At 42.4% G+C, this 17,103-nt stretch overlaps 2 protein-coding genes across 5 annotated transcripts in view; one reads left to right on the top strand and one right to left on the bottom strand.

Annotated features, from left to right (window-relative positions):
• Positions 1–17,103, bottom strand: part of CENPP (centromere protein P) — a 228,023-nt gene that overhangs the window by 129,464 nt on the left and 81,456 nt on the right. The window lies entirely within an intron of this gene.
• OMD (osteomodulin) lies at positions 5,431–11,152 on the top strand. Its single transcript, XM_019434290.2, has 2 exons — positions 5,431–6,392; positions 7,558–11,152. Exons 1-2 carry the CDS (start codon positions 5,453–5,455, stop codon positions 7,863–7,865), a joined length of 1,248 nt encoding a protein of 415 aa, XP_019289835.1. The 5' UTR covers positions 5,431–5,452; the 3' UTR covers positions 7,866–11,152.

Below are 17,103 nucleotides of genomic sequence, written 5' to 3'. Positions count from 1 at the left end.
AAATGACAGAAACTAGCAAATGTCTGTGAGCCATACACCCGAGCAGGGTGACAGGGAAGAAGGATATGTGTACAAATTTCCAAGACATTTTCTTAAAATTTCTCTGTTGACCAGATCCTTGACAGTAACATGGTTTTGCTTTCATTTGTCTCTGCCTGAAAGGGAAGATGTGAGTGCTCTATCTAGCATAAAGGAAATAGTTTTTTGGGTTTCAGTTAATTAAGATTTAAATGTATTCTGGCTAAAAAAATTTTGAAATGTTCATATTTCTAATAGCAAAAGACTCTCACTTCCTTAGGCCTTGGGTGTTAACAGGGATGTATACTGCTTCACTTTTATAGAGTTAAATTTAAAACTGCTTCGGAAAGAAATCTGAGTCATATACTAACACTTTGGTTTCTTAGACCCTAGTTTGTATGGCATACCAATGATGTAATTGAGTCTTTAAAATGATAAAATGCAGTGAGCCTTTCCAATTACTTTACACTTTCCAGAGCAAAGTTTGATCTCATTTTAATTAAAAATTTCTTATGAAAACACAAGTGCTTTTTCCCAATTACGAGAAATGTTACAACATAGAAACATTTGTAGCCATAATACAAAAAATTCGCGTTAGTGGATATTTAAAAAAAAACCGGTTAACATATGCTTTCCTTTGCTTTAAAGTTTCCCGTTCACATCTGTTATTTTTCTACTACTCTATGTAATGGGAATAGCATGCTGTGATGGAGACGCCACTCGGAGAGAAGAGCCATGTTCTCTCTGTGTCCATTTAAAGAAAACACTGTGGCAAAATAGCACCTAGAAATAATCAGCATTAGTAGGGACCAGCATCGCTAACAAGATGTAATCTGCGATTTACTAATCCAATCCTCCATTCAACAAACCTTTCAGCGCTTATACACCTGTGCATGGAACTACATTCTGCCAGAAGTTAGGTCAGGAAATGGGAGAACTGACAGTGAATGTGCTGGTTTGCTAGGAGCTGCCCCATAGGGAACAAGGCATAAACCGTACCACATGAAAAGGCAGAAGTAATAAAAACATGGTTAGCAAATGGCTGGGAAGAGATCAGTTGAGTGGAAAATCTGGATGAAAAGAAGTAGAGGCCATTTTAACAGGCAAACTAACCAGGGATGAAGCTGAAGATTAAGATGAACAGAAAATATGGGGCCTATGCATGGAGACAGGATTGATCTCAGACCAAAAAACTGGACTTGGTCAAAAGGAAGTGGGACCAGGCTACACTTGGCTACACAGCCAAGGTCCTCAGGGGATGACCAAGAAGGCAACCTGTCCTTAGGGAAAGCCTGTCTTCACAGGTGGCCAAGACCAAAATCTGGCAACACGAAAGAACCCTTTATTTTCAAAGACACCCCCATCATAAGGTCTTGATTTGAAATCGAAGGTATGCAGTTAAGTGCAGGATCAAAAGTATCATCCAGGTTTCCTTTCTCCCCAATGATTTCTCATAATTGGTGAATACAGCCATGACTTTAATTCTCAAATGTAAGGTTACTAATTGATTATTGCTAATGTTTTTTGTTTTGTTTTGTTTCTTGCTAATGTTCTTAATACAAGGATGAACTTCAGAGCTCTGATGAGCAATGCTCACTTCAAAGTTTATCTGTGAAATAGCCAGCTTCCAACCCCTGCCCCCCACCTGCACATCTCTGTCCCTTGGCTTCTACCTTGTGAGACACAGCAACCTAACAGCAAAACCCCTAGTGCAGTGAGACTGAAGTGAAGTATGACACGGACTTTAAAAAGTTAATATGGTCGGGGTGCCTGGGTGGCGCAGTCGGTTGAGCGTCCGACTTCAGCCAGGTCACGATCTCGCGGTCCGTGAGTTCGAGCCCCGCGTCAGGCTCTGGGCTGATGGCTCGGAGCCTGGAGCCTGTTTCAGATTCTGTGTCTCCCTCTCTCTCTGCCCCTCCCCCGTTCATGCTCTGTCTCTCTCTGTCCCAAAAATAAATAAAAAAAAAAAAAAAAAAAAAAAAAAGTTGAAAAAAAAAAGTTAATATGGTCGACTATAATGAGTACAATAAAATATGCAAATTTAACACATAAAATATTATCAACTAGTGAGTAAAATGTATAGGATGCTCTATACCCATTCTTGCTAAACTCCCAACATTTGACCAAATGATGCTACCAAGACTTCCTTGTCTGTCCCAAGCAGGGTTAAGCTGCTGTGCCCATGGCCAGTGCGGTCTCTGCCGTGAGCCTTCTTGCCCTCTGAGAATAGGTTCGCTGTGTTGTGTCTCCCCATAAGCTCTTTGCTCTTTCCGTGTGTTTCCCCCACCAAGCACAATGCCTCACCCCCAGACGTTCATTCCAGACAACCATTAACTGAAGTTAACTCAACCAAGCTAACTAACTAACTAACTACTCATATTTGTAATGTGGATTACTAACCGTGTTCACACACATCTAGCACAGGTACTAACGGCGGCAGGCTACAGGGCGCTCCCAAGCTTCCCAGCACCATGTGACTGCCCTCTGGGATGAGACCACACTACCCCCAGGACTCTTTCCCACCTCAGTGTGAGAACCAGGCTTGACTACATGAATAAATTAAATTAGGTGCTCATTCCCTGAGTGCAGATTCCACAGCTCACAATTCAGGCCCTCTAAATTCTGGTCCAGACTGGCTGCAACAGTCTTATATTGCTCCTTCAACAGCTAGCCACTATTTCCCAGATGCCCTACTCTGTGTTGTTTACATATTTTGCTCATCTCTTCTATCTGGAAATCTTTCTCCCTGCTTTCCTCTATGGGAACCTTAATATTCCTTCAGACTCCAGTTCAAATGCCTCATCTTCCATGAATCCCATGGATAAAAAGCAACAATGCATGGAGTCTATTTAGATTTGTAAAAGAAAACTGACTTTCAAAATCACAGATTGTTTTAAAAGATCAAACCAGTGGGGCGCCTGGGTGGCTCAGTGCGTTGAGCATCTCTTGATTTCAGCTCAGGTCATGATCTCAGAGTTTGTGGGTTTGAGCCCTGCATTGGTCTCCATACTGACAGCACAGAGCCTGCTTGGGATTCCCTCTCTCTTTGGCCCTCCCATGCATAGGTGCTCTCTCTCTCTCCCTCTCAAAATAAATAAATAAACATTTAAAAAAAAAAGATCAAACCATTGCTATTTTGGCATACTGTGTAGGTAGGGATAACAAACTATACATGAAGAAACAATTGTTTCATCCTATCTTCTTAGTTTAAAAAAAAAAAAAAAAGGCAGCAACAGCAAGGTCATCATCCAAAACCAGTGGGGAATGAGGCTTTAGAGGCTTGTCTAGAAGGAGATGTCATTGAGCAGCATCGAGTGCCCTTGAACTTAAAGTGAGACCAGCCGGCGTGGTCTGTTTTCCCTCCACGGACTCTGCTGCGTGAGTCAGGCTGTGGGTAGATGGATAACTGAAGGCACCAGGGTTGGAGTTCCCGGGACGAGGATGAGGATGAAAGGGCCAGAGGGCCTAGGGCATTTGCAGACGGGGGCAACAGTGCTGTGGGTCCAGGCTGCTAAGAGGACCTGAGCACACTGGAAGGCATGAGCGAAGGGCAGGGAGAACACGGTGGGATCCATGTATTTAGGTGCCACTGAAACTGTGGAATTACTGCAGTTGGAATCAACACGTGAGTGAATTATGAAGACAAGTCCGGTGTAAAGGAGCTGCACACCGGAAGTGACAAGGCCCACGGCGTGTGGGTGCACGGCAGGAAATACCACTGAGGGGAACAAAAGATCAAGGGTCCCTAACTCTACTTAACTAACGCCTTCAAGTCCACATAAACACATGATTACATTCTACACAGTTTTAGTTTCTGACAGGAAAATAAACAAGAAACTAGATGCTAGGGTCTGGGAGAGACTTTCTCAAATAGGGTCTGTTAGAGACCATGATTTAAGAAACGACTTTTTCAATTATCCCAATGATGAAAAATGGCTAGTACTGTTCTGGGGGAATCAGAGATAAGTCATATCATGACACACAGTAACCTTTTGACATTAATTCTCATGAAACCCTGAATAAGAATGGTACAGAAAAATAGCCTCAGAACAAAAGAGAGAGGTTTTTGTTTTTTGTTTTTTTTTGCTTTAACCTTTACCTAAATAACAAATTTATTCCATCTGGATCACTTTCTAATTTGCAAAGCACTTTTACACACATTCCTCACGTGACTGTAACAACCAGTTGATATAAGCAGACAAGCAATTACAATTCTCATTTTATTGATGAGGCAAGAGGCAGCTATGTTACGTGACCATCACAAGTGACAGCCTGAAATAACGGTCTTCAGGTTCCTTGTCCAGTATGCCATCCACCACTTGCCACAACTTGAAGTTAACAGGGTTTCTCGAGCTGAGAGCTCCCTCCTTTAAATCTTACTCCACATACCCTCCTACTCCCTGTACTGCCCATCTCTGATTCTCCACCACACCTCAACTCCTGGGAGACCAGCTTGTTGTCAATACTGTTTATCTAGAACTTAACATAAAAACATTAGTGGAAAGAGAGAAACGTGTATAGAATAACCTATTAGAGGCTAAAACATTGCAGACTGTAAATGTTGTGTTTAGGATTCGAAGCAATTATTCAAGTAGAGTCAAAGGCAAAATAATTGGGTCCTGGAAATGGTTTCGTGGAGGAAAATTTGAAATCACGGTTAGGTTTGGACAGAAAGCACTAAGAGGAAACATGATAGCTATTTTTAATATCTCAAGCTCTTACATAAAGTGGAATGTTTCATATTCTTCTAAGGGCAGAAAAGAGCATCAGGAAACAGAAAAGAGAAGTGGGAAAGTGTTGGTTAATATTAAGTAAGACATAGAGTCTCTCCTCTCATAGGCAGTGACCACCACTGAAGGGACCAAATGGATACGGAACACCCAGCATTTTTAGTGGAGGGGTACCCAGCTGTGGGGTTGAGAGAGATCATGTTATTACTGTAAATCTACAGCAAGCAAGACAAACTTGGATTCTCTTAAAAGATGGTTATGTAGTCTGATACAATGCAAAGTGTGACCTTTTTTTTTTTTAAGGTGTATTCATTTTGAGAGAAAAAGAGAGAGAGAGAGAATGAGCGGGGGAGGTACAGAGAGAGAATTCCAAGCAGGCTCCACACTCCACCCTACGTGGGACTTGATCTCATCATAGTGAGATCATGCATGATCTGGGCCAAAATCAAGAGTAGGATGCTTAACGGACTAAGCCACCCAGGTGCTCCATCACTTTTTTGATACCACCTTACTGTACCTAAACATTAATTTTGGTTTCAGCACTGCCTGTTCATTCTGGATATTCTTTTATTTCAGTACAGATACAGATATTATGCATTTTATGTAACTGTCAATTTATATAAGAATTATTCTAAGTTTTAGTCACTTTTCCCACAATATATTTCCTTTCTCCTTGTAATAGGACAAAAAAAAAAAAAAAGAACATGGGCTTTTTAAGTCCAGCATGTGTCCTTTTCTGCTTTTTTGGAGTCAAAGTATACTGCCAATATGAAAATTATCAATGGGATGAAGATTATGATCAAGAGCCAGATGATGTCTACCAACCAGAATTTCAATTTCATCAGAATGAGGACTATCAAGTTCCTTTTCATCGGTACATGTTAGGCTGTGCCACTGAATGCTTCTGCCCACCCAACTTTCCATCATCAATGTACTGTGACAATCGCAAACTCAAGACTATCCCGCGTGTCCCAGCTCACATACAGCAAGTCTATCTTCAGTTCAACGAAATTGAGGCTGTGACTGCAGATTCATTCATCAATGCAACTTATCTTAAAGAAATCAATCTCAGCCACAACAAGATTACATCTCAAAAGATTGATTATGGTGTGTTTGCTAAGTTGTCAAATCTACTACAACTTCATCTACAGCATAACAACTTAGAAGAATTTCCATTTCCTCTTCCCAAGTCTTTGGAAAGACTTCTTCTTGGCTACAATGAGATCTCCAGATTGCAGACAAATGCCATGGACGGGCTAGTAAACTTGACAATGCTTGATCTCTGTTATAATCATCTTGAAGATTCCATGTTACAAGAAAACATACTTGCTAAAATGAAAAAATTAATGCAGCTCAACTTATGTAATAACAGATTAGAATCCATGCCTCCTGGTCTGCCTTCTTCACTTATGTACCTGTCTTTAGAAAATAACTCAATTTCTTCCATACCAGAAAATTACTTCAGTGAACTTCCAAAACTTAATGCTCTACGAATGTCACACAACAAACTACAAGACATCCCATATAATATTTTTAATCTTTCCAACCTTATAGAGCTCAATGTTGGACACAACAAACTGAAACAAGCATTCTATATTCCAAGGAATTTACAACACCTATACCTAGAAAATAACGAAATTGAAAGTATGTAAAATTTCATTTTTTTTTTTTCAACGTTTTGGTTTTTTTTGTTTTTTTTTTTGTTTTTTTTGTGGGACAGAGAGAGACAGAGCATGAACGGGGGAGGGACAGAGAGAGAGGGAGACACAGAATCGGAAACAGGCTCCAGGCTCTGAGCCATCAGCCCAGAGCCCGACGCGGGGCTCGAACTCACGGACCGTGAGATCGTGACCTGGCTGAAGTCGGAAGCTTAACCGACTGCGCCACCCAGGCGCCCCAAATTTCATTATTTTTTAAAGACAAACAATAGTATTCTGACCTTTTAAAGAACAAATCTTCAAAAACTCTATGCTTTACATATTGCTGAAAATGGTTGATTTGAAGTAGCTAGGGAAATGGCAGAAGGTGGCCTCAGAAAGGTGTGCTATAAAGTTTATACTCTTTTATATTAAATTTCATCACTTGAAGCATTGAGAAGTAGTACTGTAGAGTACATGAAAAAATGGGAGTATCCTGAGTAGTGGGACTCCAGGTGATTTTCACTTTTTTCTTTTTGAGGTTGTTTTTTTTTTTTTTTTTTTTTTTAATTTAAAAAAAATTTTTTTAACGTTTATTTATTTTTGAAAGGCAGAGAGACAGAGCACAAGCAGGGCGGGGGCAGAGAGAGAGGGAGACACAGAGACAGAAGCAGGCTCCAGGCTCTGAGCTGTCAGCACAGAGCCCAACGCGAGGCTCAAACTCATGAACTGTGAGATCATGACTTGGGCCGAAGTCAGATGCCCAACCAACTGAGCCACCCAGGCGCCTCTGAGATTCTTTCTATTAATAACTATCACTTAAATGTTTGTTAAATAATTAAATAGCCAACGAAGCCATCATTTTCTTAAAAATTTAAATTACGGTATAGTCAATATACAGTGCTATATTAGTTTCAGTTGTACAACAATTCTATACATTATTCTGTGCTCATTAAGATAAGTATACTCTTAAAGCCATCATTGGTTTTGATAATATAGAATTCATTTGTCATTTCATTTTCTTTATTATTTGATTACTATAAAAACTAATTAAACACAATCCCACCTATAAGTATTTTAAGTAATAAAACTATATCTCATATTTTAACAAAATCCAATGTAGGATTCTAGATGTAATGCAGCAAGATTAATTTTTAATTTGTATTTTTCAGATATCAATGTTACAGTGATGTGTCCATCCATTGATCCACTACATTACCACCATTTAACATACATTCGTATGGACCAAAATAAACTAAAAGAGCCAATAAGCTCATACATTTCCCTCTGCTTCCCTCTTCTACACACTATTTATTATGGTGAGCAAAGAAGCACTGATGGTCAAACAATACAGCTGAAGACCCAAGTTTTCAGGAGATTTCAAGGTGATGAAGACAGTGAAGAACGTGACGATCAACAAGAAGGTCCAGAACAAGAAGAAACAGAAGAAAACATTGACCCTCACTATTATGGAAGTTAAGAATGACAAGAAACTATAAGTATACATTTATGATTTTATACATTATTCAATATAAACTTAACTAAACATGGACAGCTTACAATAATACCTAGAATCATGTATTAGTATAAGATCAGACCGAATTTAAGTTCTTGGGAACATCTGCATCATTACGTAAGGTTCAAACCTACTTAAAATGATACAAGTCTTCAGAAATATAAATCAGAATGACAAGTGGGAATAAAAACTCAACTTGAGGGGTGCCAGGGTGGCTCAGTAGGTTGAGCGTCCAACTCTTGATTTTGGCTCAGGTCATGATCTCATGGTTCCTGACACTGAGCCCTGCCTGCATCGGGCTCTGCACTGACAGCCTGGAGCCTGCTTGGGATTGATATTCATTCTCTCTCTCTCTCTCTCTCTCTCTCTCTCTCTCCCCCCTTCCAGTGCTTGCGCACACAATCTCTCTCCTCAAAATACATAAAATAAAATGTAAAAAAAACCCTTAACTTTCAACATAACAGTATTATCAAGCTGAGAACAAAGTATGCCATCTCAAGTAAAAGTAACTGTTCTAAGAGTGATGAAAACAATAGCATTAGAAGCTGAGAACTACAGGCCCTCTGCTTTGAATCACTAGGAGGACAGTGTTGAGACTCCCCAAGTGACATTCATGTAACGGGCAGTCATTCCTTTAGGAGTCAGTTGGTTTCTTCAACCTGGCCTCCAGAAAAACCTTCACACTTGTGTGTGAAATCTTACCACCACGATATCCATCTCTTTGGCCCTACCATTTAGAGCAACAGAGGATACTTTTGGTTTTCAAAAGAAGCCATTCTACTAAGGATCTAAGACATGTAGTTTCATGGAATCAACTGGTCTTTGTTTTCTCTCAGAGCACCAAGGCAACGAAATCTGCATTTGGATAACTAAAAACCACCAAATTATCTCATCACAGTCCATATTTTAGCAGATTTCAGCAACTGTCCAAAACAGTGTCTTCCATTTTAACTGGGATCAATTTTTTTTTTTAACGTTTATTATTTTTGAGAGAGAGACAGAGAGTCAGAGTGAGAGAGGAAGAGAGAGAGCGAGAGAGAGGGAGAGAATGAGTGGGGGAGGGGCAGAGAGAGAGGGAGACACAGAATCTGAAGCAGACTCCAGGCTCTGAGCTGTCAGCACAGAGACCGATGTGGGGCTCGAACCCACGAACTGCAAGATCATGACCTGAGCCGAAGTCGGACACTGAATCCAATGAACCACCCAGGTGCCCCAAGATAAATGGTTTTATAGTAAACTCACTACAGAAAGTCTTTTTGTGTTGTAGTTACATAAAGAATTGCTAATAAATAACTGCTTTGCTCAAAAGGTTAATTTAGCACACAACAATATGCCAGCATTATTAAAACACATTTTCCTAGCATGATATATTAGAGATATATATGTGTATCAGCCAACATTTACTTAATTAGCGCTAAATTTGAATAGAGTTCCTTTAAAATTTGGACAGGTTTGATGTCTTCTTTAAAACCTTAGAAGCATCTATTATATATTCTTTTATTTTGAAGTATCTTAAGTATGCCTTATAATGAAGATGATGGAGCTTCTGTGATGACCTTTCTCGATTTACCAGGCTAACATTTCACAGAGTTCCTCAGATGAAGAATAAATACAGAAGGGAGCTACCTATGCAGGGACCCCAAAGAATAAACGGTAACAATATGGACAACAGGCAAGCATCAGACAAAACTATTTTAGGAGTTTTCAAGTGGTGAGTCTTGGAGATAAAGTGTAAAATGAAGCCCCTAATGCTCTTTATTTCTTTGGGTAGGTTATCAGCATTTAGCAGAAACAGAACACCCACCTGTCCCTAAGGACAAGCTCAACAATTCAGAATGAACACAAACAACAGTCCAAAGAACATTCATGAGGTCATTTGGTTCATAGAGTTTGCAATGAAGGCACAAGACAGAAAGCACATGTGCATCTGTGACACCACAAGATACATGTATGAGGGTAACAGAGCAAAATGCTAACAATATGGACAAAGCACACTTTCAACAGAGGTAAAAAAAAAAAAAAATTTAGGGACCACCTCCCCCTTTATTGAAACTTTAAAAAATAGGCTCATAAATTTAAATGTTTATTATGAGCGAATATTGGAAAGTACTATGGGTGTTTCAGGAGATAAAAATGATATAAATATTTCTAACCTAAAACAATTTAAAATTTGATGAGAAGCCATCGAGGAAATGAAAACGAAAACTACAATGAGAGACCCTTTCACATTCCCTGGGATGGCTAGAATCAAAAAGACAAACAAATAGCAGATGGTATTAGCAAGGAGGCAGGGAAAGTAGCCTTTCCCACACTGCTGGTGGCGATGTCGAATGGTACGGCTGCTCAGGGAAGCAGTCTGGCCATTCTTCAAAAAATTAGACTCACTTATGTAGCAATTCCACTCCAAGATATAGATTCAAGAGAAATGAACACGTATGTTGGCACAAAACACAGAAACATTTGGAAACAAATGTTGGTAGCAGCACTATCCATTAATAGTGAAAAAGTGGAAAGCACCCAAATGTCCATCAGATGATGAATGGATAAATAAAACGTGGTCCATCCATACGGTGGAATATCATTCCGCCAAGAGAAGAAGTACTGATACATCGTGCTGTGACATATATGAACCACGAAAATGCCATGCTAAGTGAAAACTCAGTCACATAGGACTGTATACTGCCTGATCCCATTTGTATGAAGTATCCAGAGGGGCAAATCTATAGACACAGAAAGACCACAGAGTGCCTGGGGCTGGGGCGAGGGCAAGAGTGGGAAAGTGGGGAGTAACTGTTAATGAGCAGAGGGTATGTTTCTGGGGTGATGGAAATGTTCCAAAATTGACTGTGGTGATGGTTGTACAAGTCTAAAGATACTAAAAATTACTGAATCACAGATTTTAAAAGGGTGAACTGTATGGGATGTGAATTGCCTCAATAAAGCTGTTAAAAAATATAACAAAGAAAGATCAACTCATTCCAACACAAGGAAGGGAGAAAGAAAATGCTAACGTGGCAGTAACAAATAAAGATGATGTGAGCACAGATGTCCCAACTATTTCTGGCCAGGACTTGGAGAAGTAGCTCAAATTTCAAGAAGAGGTGGGACTGTGATGTGCGAGCAGGAACTTATGGCCGCAGTGGGAGGAACAAGCTCCTGAGGTGAGATGAATATAAGTATGTGGCAGTTACTTCCTTCACCTCTTGCACTGCTTAAAAACAAAACGAAATAAAACATTCCAGTTTTCAGAATTCTGGAGCTTCTGTTTATATCCTCCTAAACTGATTTTTTTCTAAGTTGATTTCTTAAAAATCCTCAGACAGCAGCCTTTGTGAAGAAGAGAATTGCACAATTTAGCAATCCCAAACAAGGAATGTGAAATTTGATAAGCTCTGGCAGAAGCCAGACCCGGTCGTCCAAGCCAGGCGCCTGTGAGTCAGGTACAGAGGGCGCTCAAGCCTCCCTTTCCACATTCCTACAAGAAAGCTGGTTCTCATAGGGCTACTGAAAGCATAAAGAGAAACGATATATACAGCAAAGCATTTAATGAAGTGCATGCCAGTTCTAGGTACCAGTACTTCAGCACAGCCAGCCTAGCAGGCTGCTCCATCTGTGTGCCCCCTGATGTCGGACCTGGGTGCTTTCTCAGAGACCCCAGAAAGCAGCCAGCACCTCTGGGGGTTCCTTCCTTGATTCTATCTGTACAAAAGATTCGTGAACAAGAGAGAAAAGAGGGTACTTGAATCATATGCCCCAAACAAACATATTCCAGGTCACTATCTGCCAGTTCAGCAGTCCACAGCATCTCTGGACAGCCTGCCAGGGCAGAACCGAGTTCCCTCAACCCCCTCGCTGGGCCCTCTGCCACCTGGCTCCTCTGGCTACAGTAAGGTCACACTCTTCCAGCCTAATTGGAAGAAGAGGTCAACTCTGCTCAGCCTCCTCCCTCCAAAGGGGTGCCTGTGTGAACGGGTCATCCAGATGCAGGGCCCAATGAGGAGGCAGGTTAACAACCATTTTTTGCTACTCAAAAATGGCCCTGAGGAACTCCTACCCACCGTAAGAATTTCTCATTAAAAAACAAAACAAAATCCAATGCTTTCCCTAGGAGAAACTGAAGAATAACGTAAGTACTTCTCTAGCACAAGATTGCACAATTATCTATCACAGCTACAAACAAAACCAGTTGATTTGATATTTACAACGGGGGGGGGGGGGGGAGTATGGGTTAGCTACTAGGCTGAAGAGCATTTGTGACCACTAACTAATAAATCCGAATCACTCCATGAACCCAGGGTTAGTTACGAATCATAGTCTACATTTAGCTTTTATTTTTTATTTAAAAAAAATTTTTTAAGCTTTATTTATTTTTGACAGAGAGAGAGAGAGAGAGAGAGAGACAGAGCGTGAGTGACAGAGAGAGGGAGACACAGAATCCGAAGCAGGCTCCAGGCTCCAAGCTGTCAGCACAGAGCCCAACGCGGGGCTCAAACTCACGAACCGCCAGATCATGACCTGAGCCGAAGTTGGATGCCCAACTGACTGAGCCACCCAGGCGCCCCTACATTTAGCTTTTAGAAAAGACATAAAAATAAAGGATATTTCATAAATTTGTTCACAATAAAACTGGCTGGGAGTGTCTAGCTTGTGCCTGCACATTACCTGCACATTTTCCCTTTATTCCCGGGGTTGGGACAACTAAACTAAAGCACAGATGTGTGCATCTCATGTAACACACTTACCCAGCTCCAAGGGGAAAACAGGAGGAATAAACCTTGTCTCTCCTGTATACTTTGTTGCAAAGAATTCATAGGACCCCAAGGACGGCTAGAACTAAAACCCCCTGGTTTCCTGATTCCAAATCCATTTTTTTCTAAATCTTGGAAATAAAATATTAACAGCATCTGGATACAAAATCAAACCATAACAGCTCAAAAAGCTAAAGTTTCTTGTATGTTCCAATTTCCTAAATAAATGTAACTATGCCTAGCACGTAAATGTCACAGTGTCATGGAGATTACTGTACACGCTTGGGCTGTGAATTCACTACGTGGGGATTTGTGTCCCGTTGGAAACATTAAGCTCGTGAGTACAAGTATACGTGTCTAATGTTCACCACTCCTCACACCAAGTCGTAACTTCCCCTTCCTCAGTCTCCTAAATACTTTATCTTCTTGGACCACATGACTAGGCTTCAGGCTTAAGAGGAGATGGGAATTGGAGACAGGTACCTAGTAAGTCCGGGATTCTCAGTGGGGGCAATGCTGCCCTCCAGGGTACGACACTGTGGTTTATAAGAAATACTTACCGGGTCTTGATGCACTTCCTGGCTCACAGCTCCCCAAACCCCTGGGATTTCCTAAATACACACAGTGATTAAGGTGTTTTCTGTTATGTTAATGAGCTCAAAGGCAGGGGCTGCTGCCGGGCGGACCCAGAGATCCTTAGTCCCCCTCAAACCCTTACCTTCACCAGAGACCTTATGGAGGTTGACTCAGCCAATGACTTAGTCAGTGATGACTATGTGATGAGCCTCCATAAACAGCCAAAAAGACAGGGTCAGGAGAGCTCTGGGTAGACCACAAGGAGATGTCAGGAGAGTGCCCCACCTGAAGCTCCGTGCTTTCCCCAGACCTCACCTTGCACACTTCTTCCACTGGCTGTTGATTTGAATCCTTTGCGACAGCCTTTAATAGACGGGTAAACCTAAGGGCTTCCCAGAGTTGTGTGAGCCTCTCTGGCCAACCATCCGGATGAATGCACCGTAAGGAACAATTCTCGGTGTAGTGGCCTTCTGTGCGGCCTCTGATGGGGCCTGGGCGGGAACGGGTGAGCACGCCTGGTGCTCACTGTGGGAACTCTGCACAAGAGTGTTTCCCTTTGAAGGGCATTTACAACTGTGCTGTTGTGAGTCATTAACTGAAGCTACCCCTAAGACTGAAAGACAGAAAATGGTCTTGAACCCTGAAATGCCATGTCTAGGATGATGCTGGAGAAGCCCCCTCCTGGGGGTGGCAGTTCCTGGGGAGCAAGGGAGGACGTTCTAGGAGCAGGAGATCTCTTTCCCACCCCCACAGGACTGACTCCGGGACTGACTGAGAAGCTGCTGGACCCACTATCAAGTGGATGGAGCCCTATCAGCAGCTCTCTACACAACAACAGGACAGCAGTTCCACAGCGAATGGACAACATCCTGTTTGGAAGGCCACCACTGACAGAAGAATATAAAAACCGACCAGCTCGGTGTGAACGGCATGCTGTCTTCCTAACAGTGACGGAAGTACTGAACAATGTTAAGAAACCCTGTGTGGGGGTTTTTACTGACTCATGGGCAGTGGCCAATATCCAACCATATGGTCAGGCAGGAGGGTAACGGAATCCTGGTCTATTAAAGGAATGCCCATATAGGGCACAGCCCTATGGAAATAATTATGGGTATTCATTTTGAGAGAGAGAGAGAGAGAGAGCGAGTGAGCACATGTGGGGTAGGGGCAGAGAGAGATTGGGAGAGAGAGAATGCCAAGCAGGCCCCATGCTGTCAGTGAAGAGCCTGACGCCAGGCTTGATTCCATGAACCATGAGATCATGACCTGAGCCCAAATTGAGAGTTGGATGCTTGACCAACTGAGCCACCGACATGCCCCCATAATTATGAATTTTAGAAGTGTATTAATGTTGGACATGTTGATACCTATCAGAAGACATGCCCCCCTGGTTTGGAAGATGAGCAGATTCAACATGCAGCTACCTCCATGTGCTCCTTAGAGATGGCCACTTGGGCCCACAAGATGAGTGCATATAGGGGTACTGCAGCAGTGCAGAGATGGGCTGAATCTAGAATCTCTTGCACCCTCTGAGGCACAAAATGTCAATATCAACTGTCCTGCCTGTCAACAAGAGAGACACAGACCACAGGCGGCCATATGGCAGAGCCCCTGATGGGAAGGGCCTGAACATGGCTGGGAACTGACTCATGTGGTAGCCCTGTGGATACAAATGGGTCCTGACAGGAAGAGATACTGATGCTAGACTGGACTTTGCTGGCCTGGTGGTAGATGCAAGCACTCAGAGTGATACAGAAAACCACAACAGAAGATATTACACAGCCAACTGTCATTTCTTCAGACCGGGAAATTCACTGCAGAGCTGATAATGTCCAACAACAGGCAGAGAGAAATAGCTTAGGAAAATACGTTTTCTTAATGTTTGTTTTGAAAGAGAGAGCACGCAGAAGCAGGGGAGGGACACAGCAAGAGGGAGAGAATCCCAAGCTCCACACTGTCAGTGCAGAGCTTGATGTGGGGCTCGATCTCACGACCCTAGGATCATGACCCTGAGCTGAAACCAAGAGCCGGACACTTAGCCGACTGAGCCACCCGGATGCTCCTTAGAGAACTACTTTTATAGAGAACCGGAATGGGCAATGAAAACACTGGCCATCTAAATCAGCAGGGGCGGGGGGGGGGGGGGGTGGACCATGCAGAAATACGAAGGGCTGGCTTCCTCTGAAGAGGAAGGTGCTTGTCTTTTCTTCCCCAAGTCGCCTCTGCTTTATCCCCCCCATCACGAGACCAGGGCTGCAACTACAAGGTCTGGAAGCAGGGATGATTCCTAACTGAGAAACTGTAACCCTGTGTTTAACCTTTATGTCAGAATTCTTAGGGGCCTGATGGGGCAGGATATGCTTCACCCCATCTGCAAAATCAGGGCTAAGGGTGAATGCAGCCTATTGCCTGGTGATAAAGATAAACTGCTAGTTCTGCATCCTTTCGACCTGACCTTATCTGAACAGAAGGGGACTGAGGGGGACAAGCTTGTGATCTGCATCAGCGCAGTGGCTGAACCTAATATCCCTTCCAAAGGCGGAAAAGTTTGGGTGTAAGAGCGAAAAAGAAGAGGCAGTAAGGAAACGAATAAATGGGTCCTGTAATGAGGGAAATCCAATATTACACTGATACCTCGAGAGAGGCTCAGAGCAAGAGAAATGGTCTGAGCTCGATTACACCAGAAGGGGTGAAGCCTGACATTGCTGAGGTCACTCCTGCTTTTGGAACCTGACCAGATCACACAGAAGCCTGCAAACCTGACTGGCCTTGCCCTGGGAGACAGCTGCATACGATGTAAGGATAGAATGAACAGCTATCAATGACTGTAGAGATTCCAGTAGTTCAGCATCTTTTAACTGTTAGCGTTCTTGTGAGGAGGGGGATCCACGTTCAAGGACCACAGGATGGACTACCGTACTGTGATACATAAGAAATAGATACTTGGTCATTCAAAGGGACAACGTCTTGAGACAACACTGGTTGTCATGACTGACGGGGGTGGGGCTGGAGGGATGTTACTCTAGCGGGCAGAGGGCAGGGATGCTGCAAAATGCCCCACAATGCAAAGGACAGCTCGCAACACAAAGAACTATCTAGTCCAAGATTTCTGTTTTTTTTTTTTAATTTATTTGAAAGGCAGAAAGAGAGAGTGCCCAGGCACACACTCCACTAGGGGAGGAGCAGAGAGAGAGAATTCCAAGAAGGCCTGATCCTGTGAACCTTGATATCATGACCTAAGCTGAAATCAAGAGTCAGATGCTTAACCGACTGAGCCACCCAGACACCCCTACTCCAAGATTTCAACAGTGCTGAGGCCAAAAAACTCTGTGGAAACTAGATTCTAGTCCAAGAGATAAAGAAACTGAGGCCCAAAGAAGTTAACTCCTTCAAGATCAGTGCCAACAGGGGAGATCCTTCTTGGGAGAACTGGACTCTCATGGGTCTGAGCGCACCTGTGTACTTCTGGTAGAAAAGTGGTGCTCAGCACGCTCACTCAATGGATGGGTGCCAAAGGAATTGCCACCAGTGCTAACTTTCCAAGGAGAGAGGCCGTAATTCACAAAACACAAATATCACGCTGTGTATGTCACTAGTAAAATACCCAGTCTCTAAGGTTCTCTAAATCTGACATTTAATATCTATCTTGTTCACTTTTCAACAAACTTACCACACAATGCAAAAACAGATCAATATTTGCTGTTTCATTATCAGATATTTGCAAAGGCTCCAAAATTGTTACAGTATCCTTAAAGCCATAAAATTGATCATTTGTATCAACCGAAACCAGAGAAGATCACAACTAAATGTAAAGTAATTCACATTCAAATAAAATCATGAGCATTCAAGTCTTAGTTGGTCCAAGCTTCAATCTGAAA

This window comes from Panthera pardus, unplaced genomic scaffold (genome assembly GCF_024362965.1).
Source record: "Panthera pardus isolate Hobbes unplaced genomic scaffold, ASM2436296v1 HiC_scaffold_20, whole genome shotgun sequence".
Classification (NCBI taxonomy): Eukaryota; Metazoa; Chordata; class Mammalia; order Carnivora; family Felidae; genus Panthera; species Panthera pardus.
Note: the sequence above shows the minus strand (reverse complement) of the source record. Positions and strands in the feature narration are given on the sequence as shown.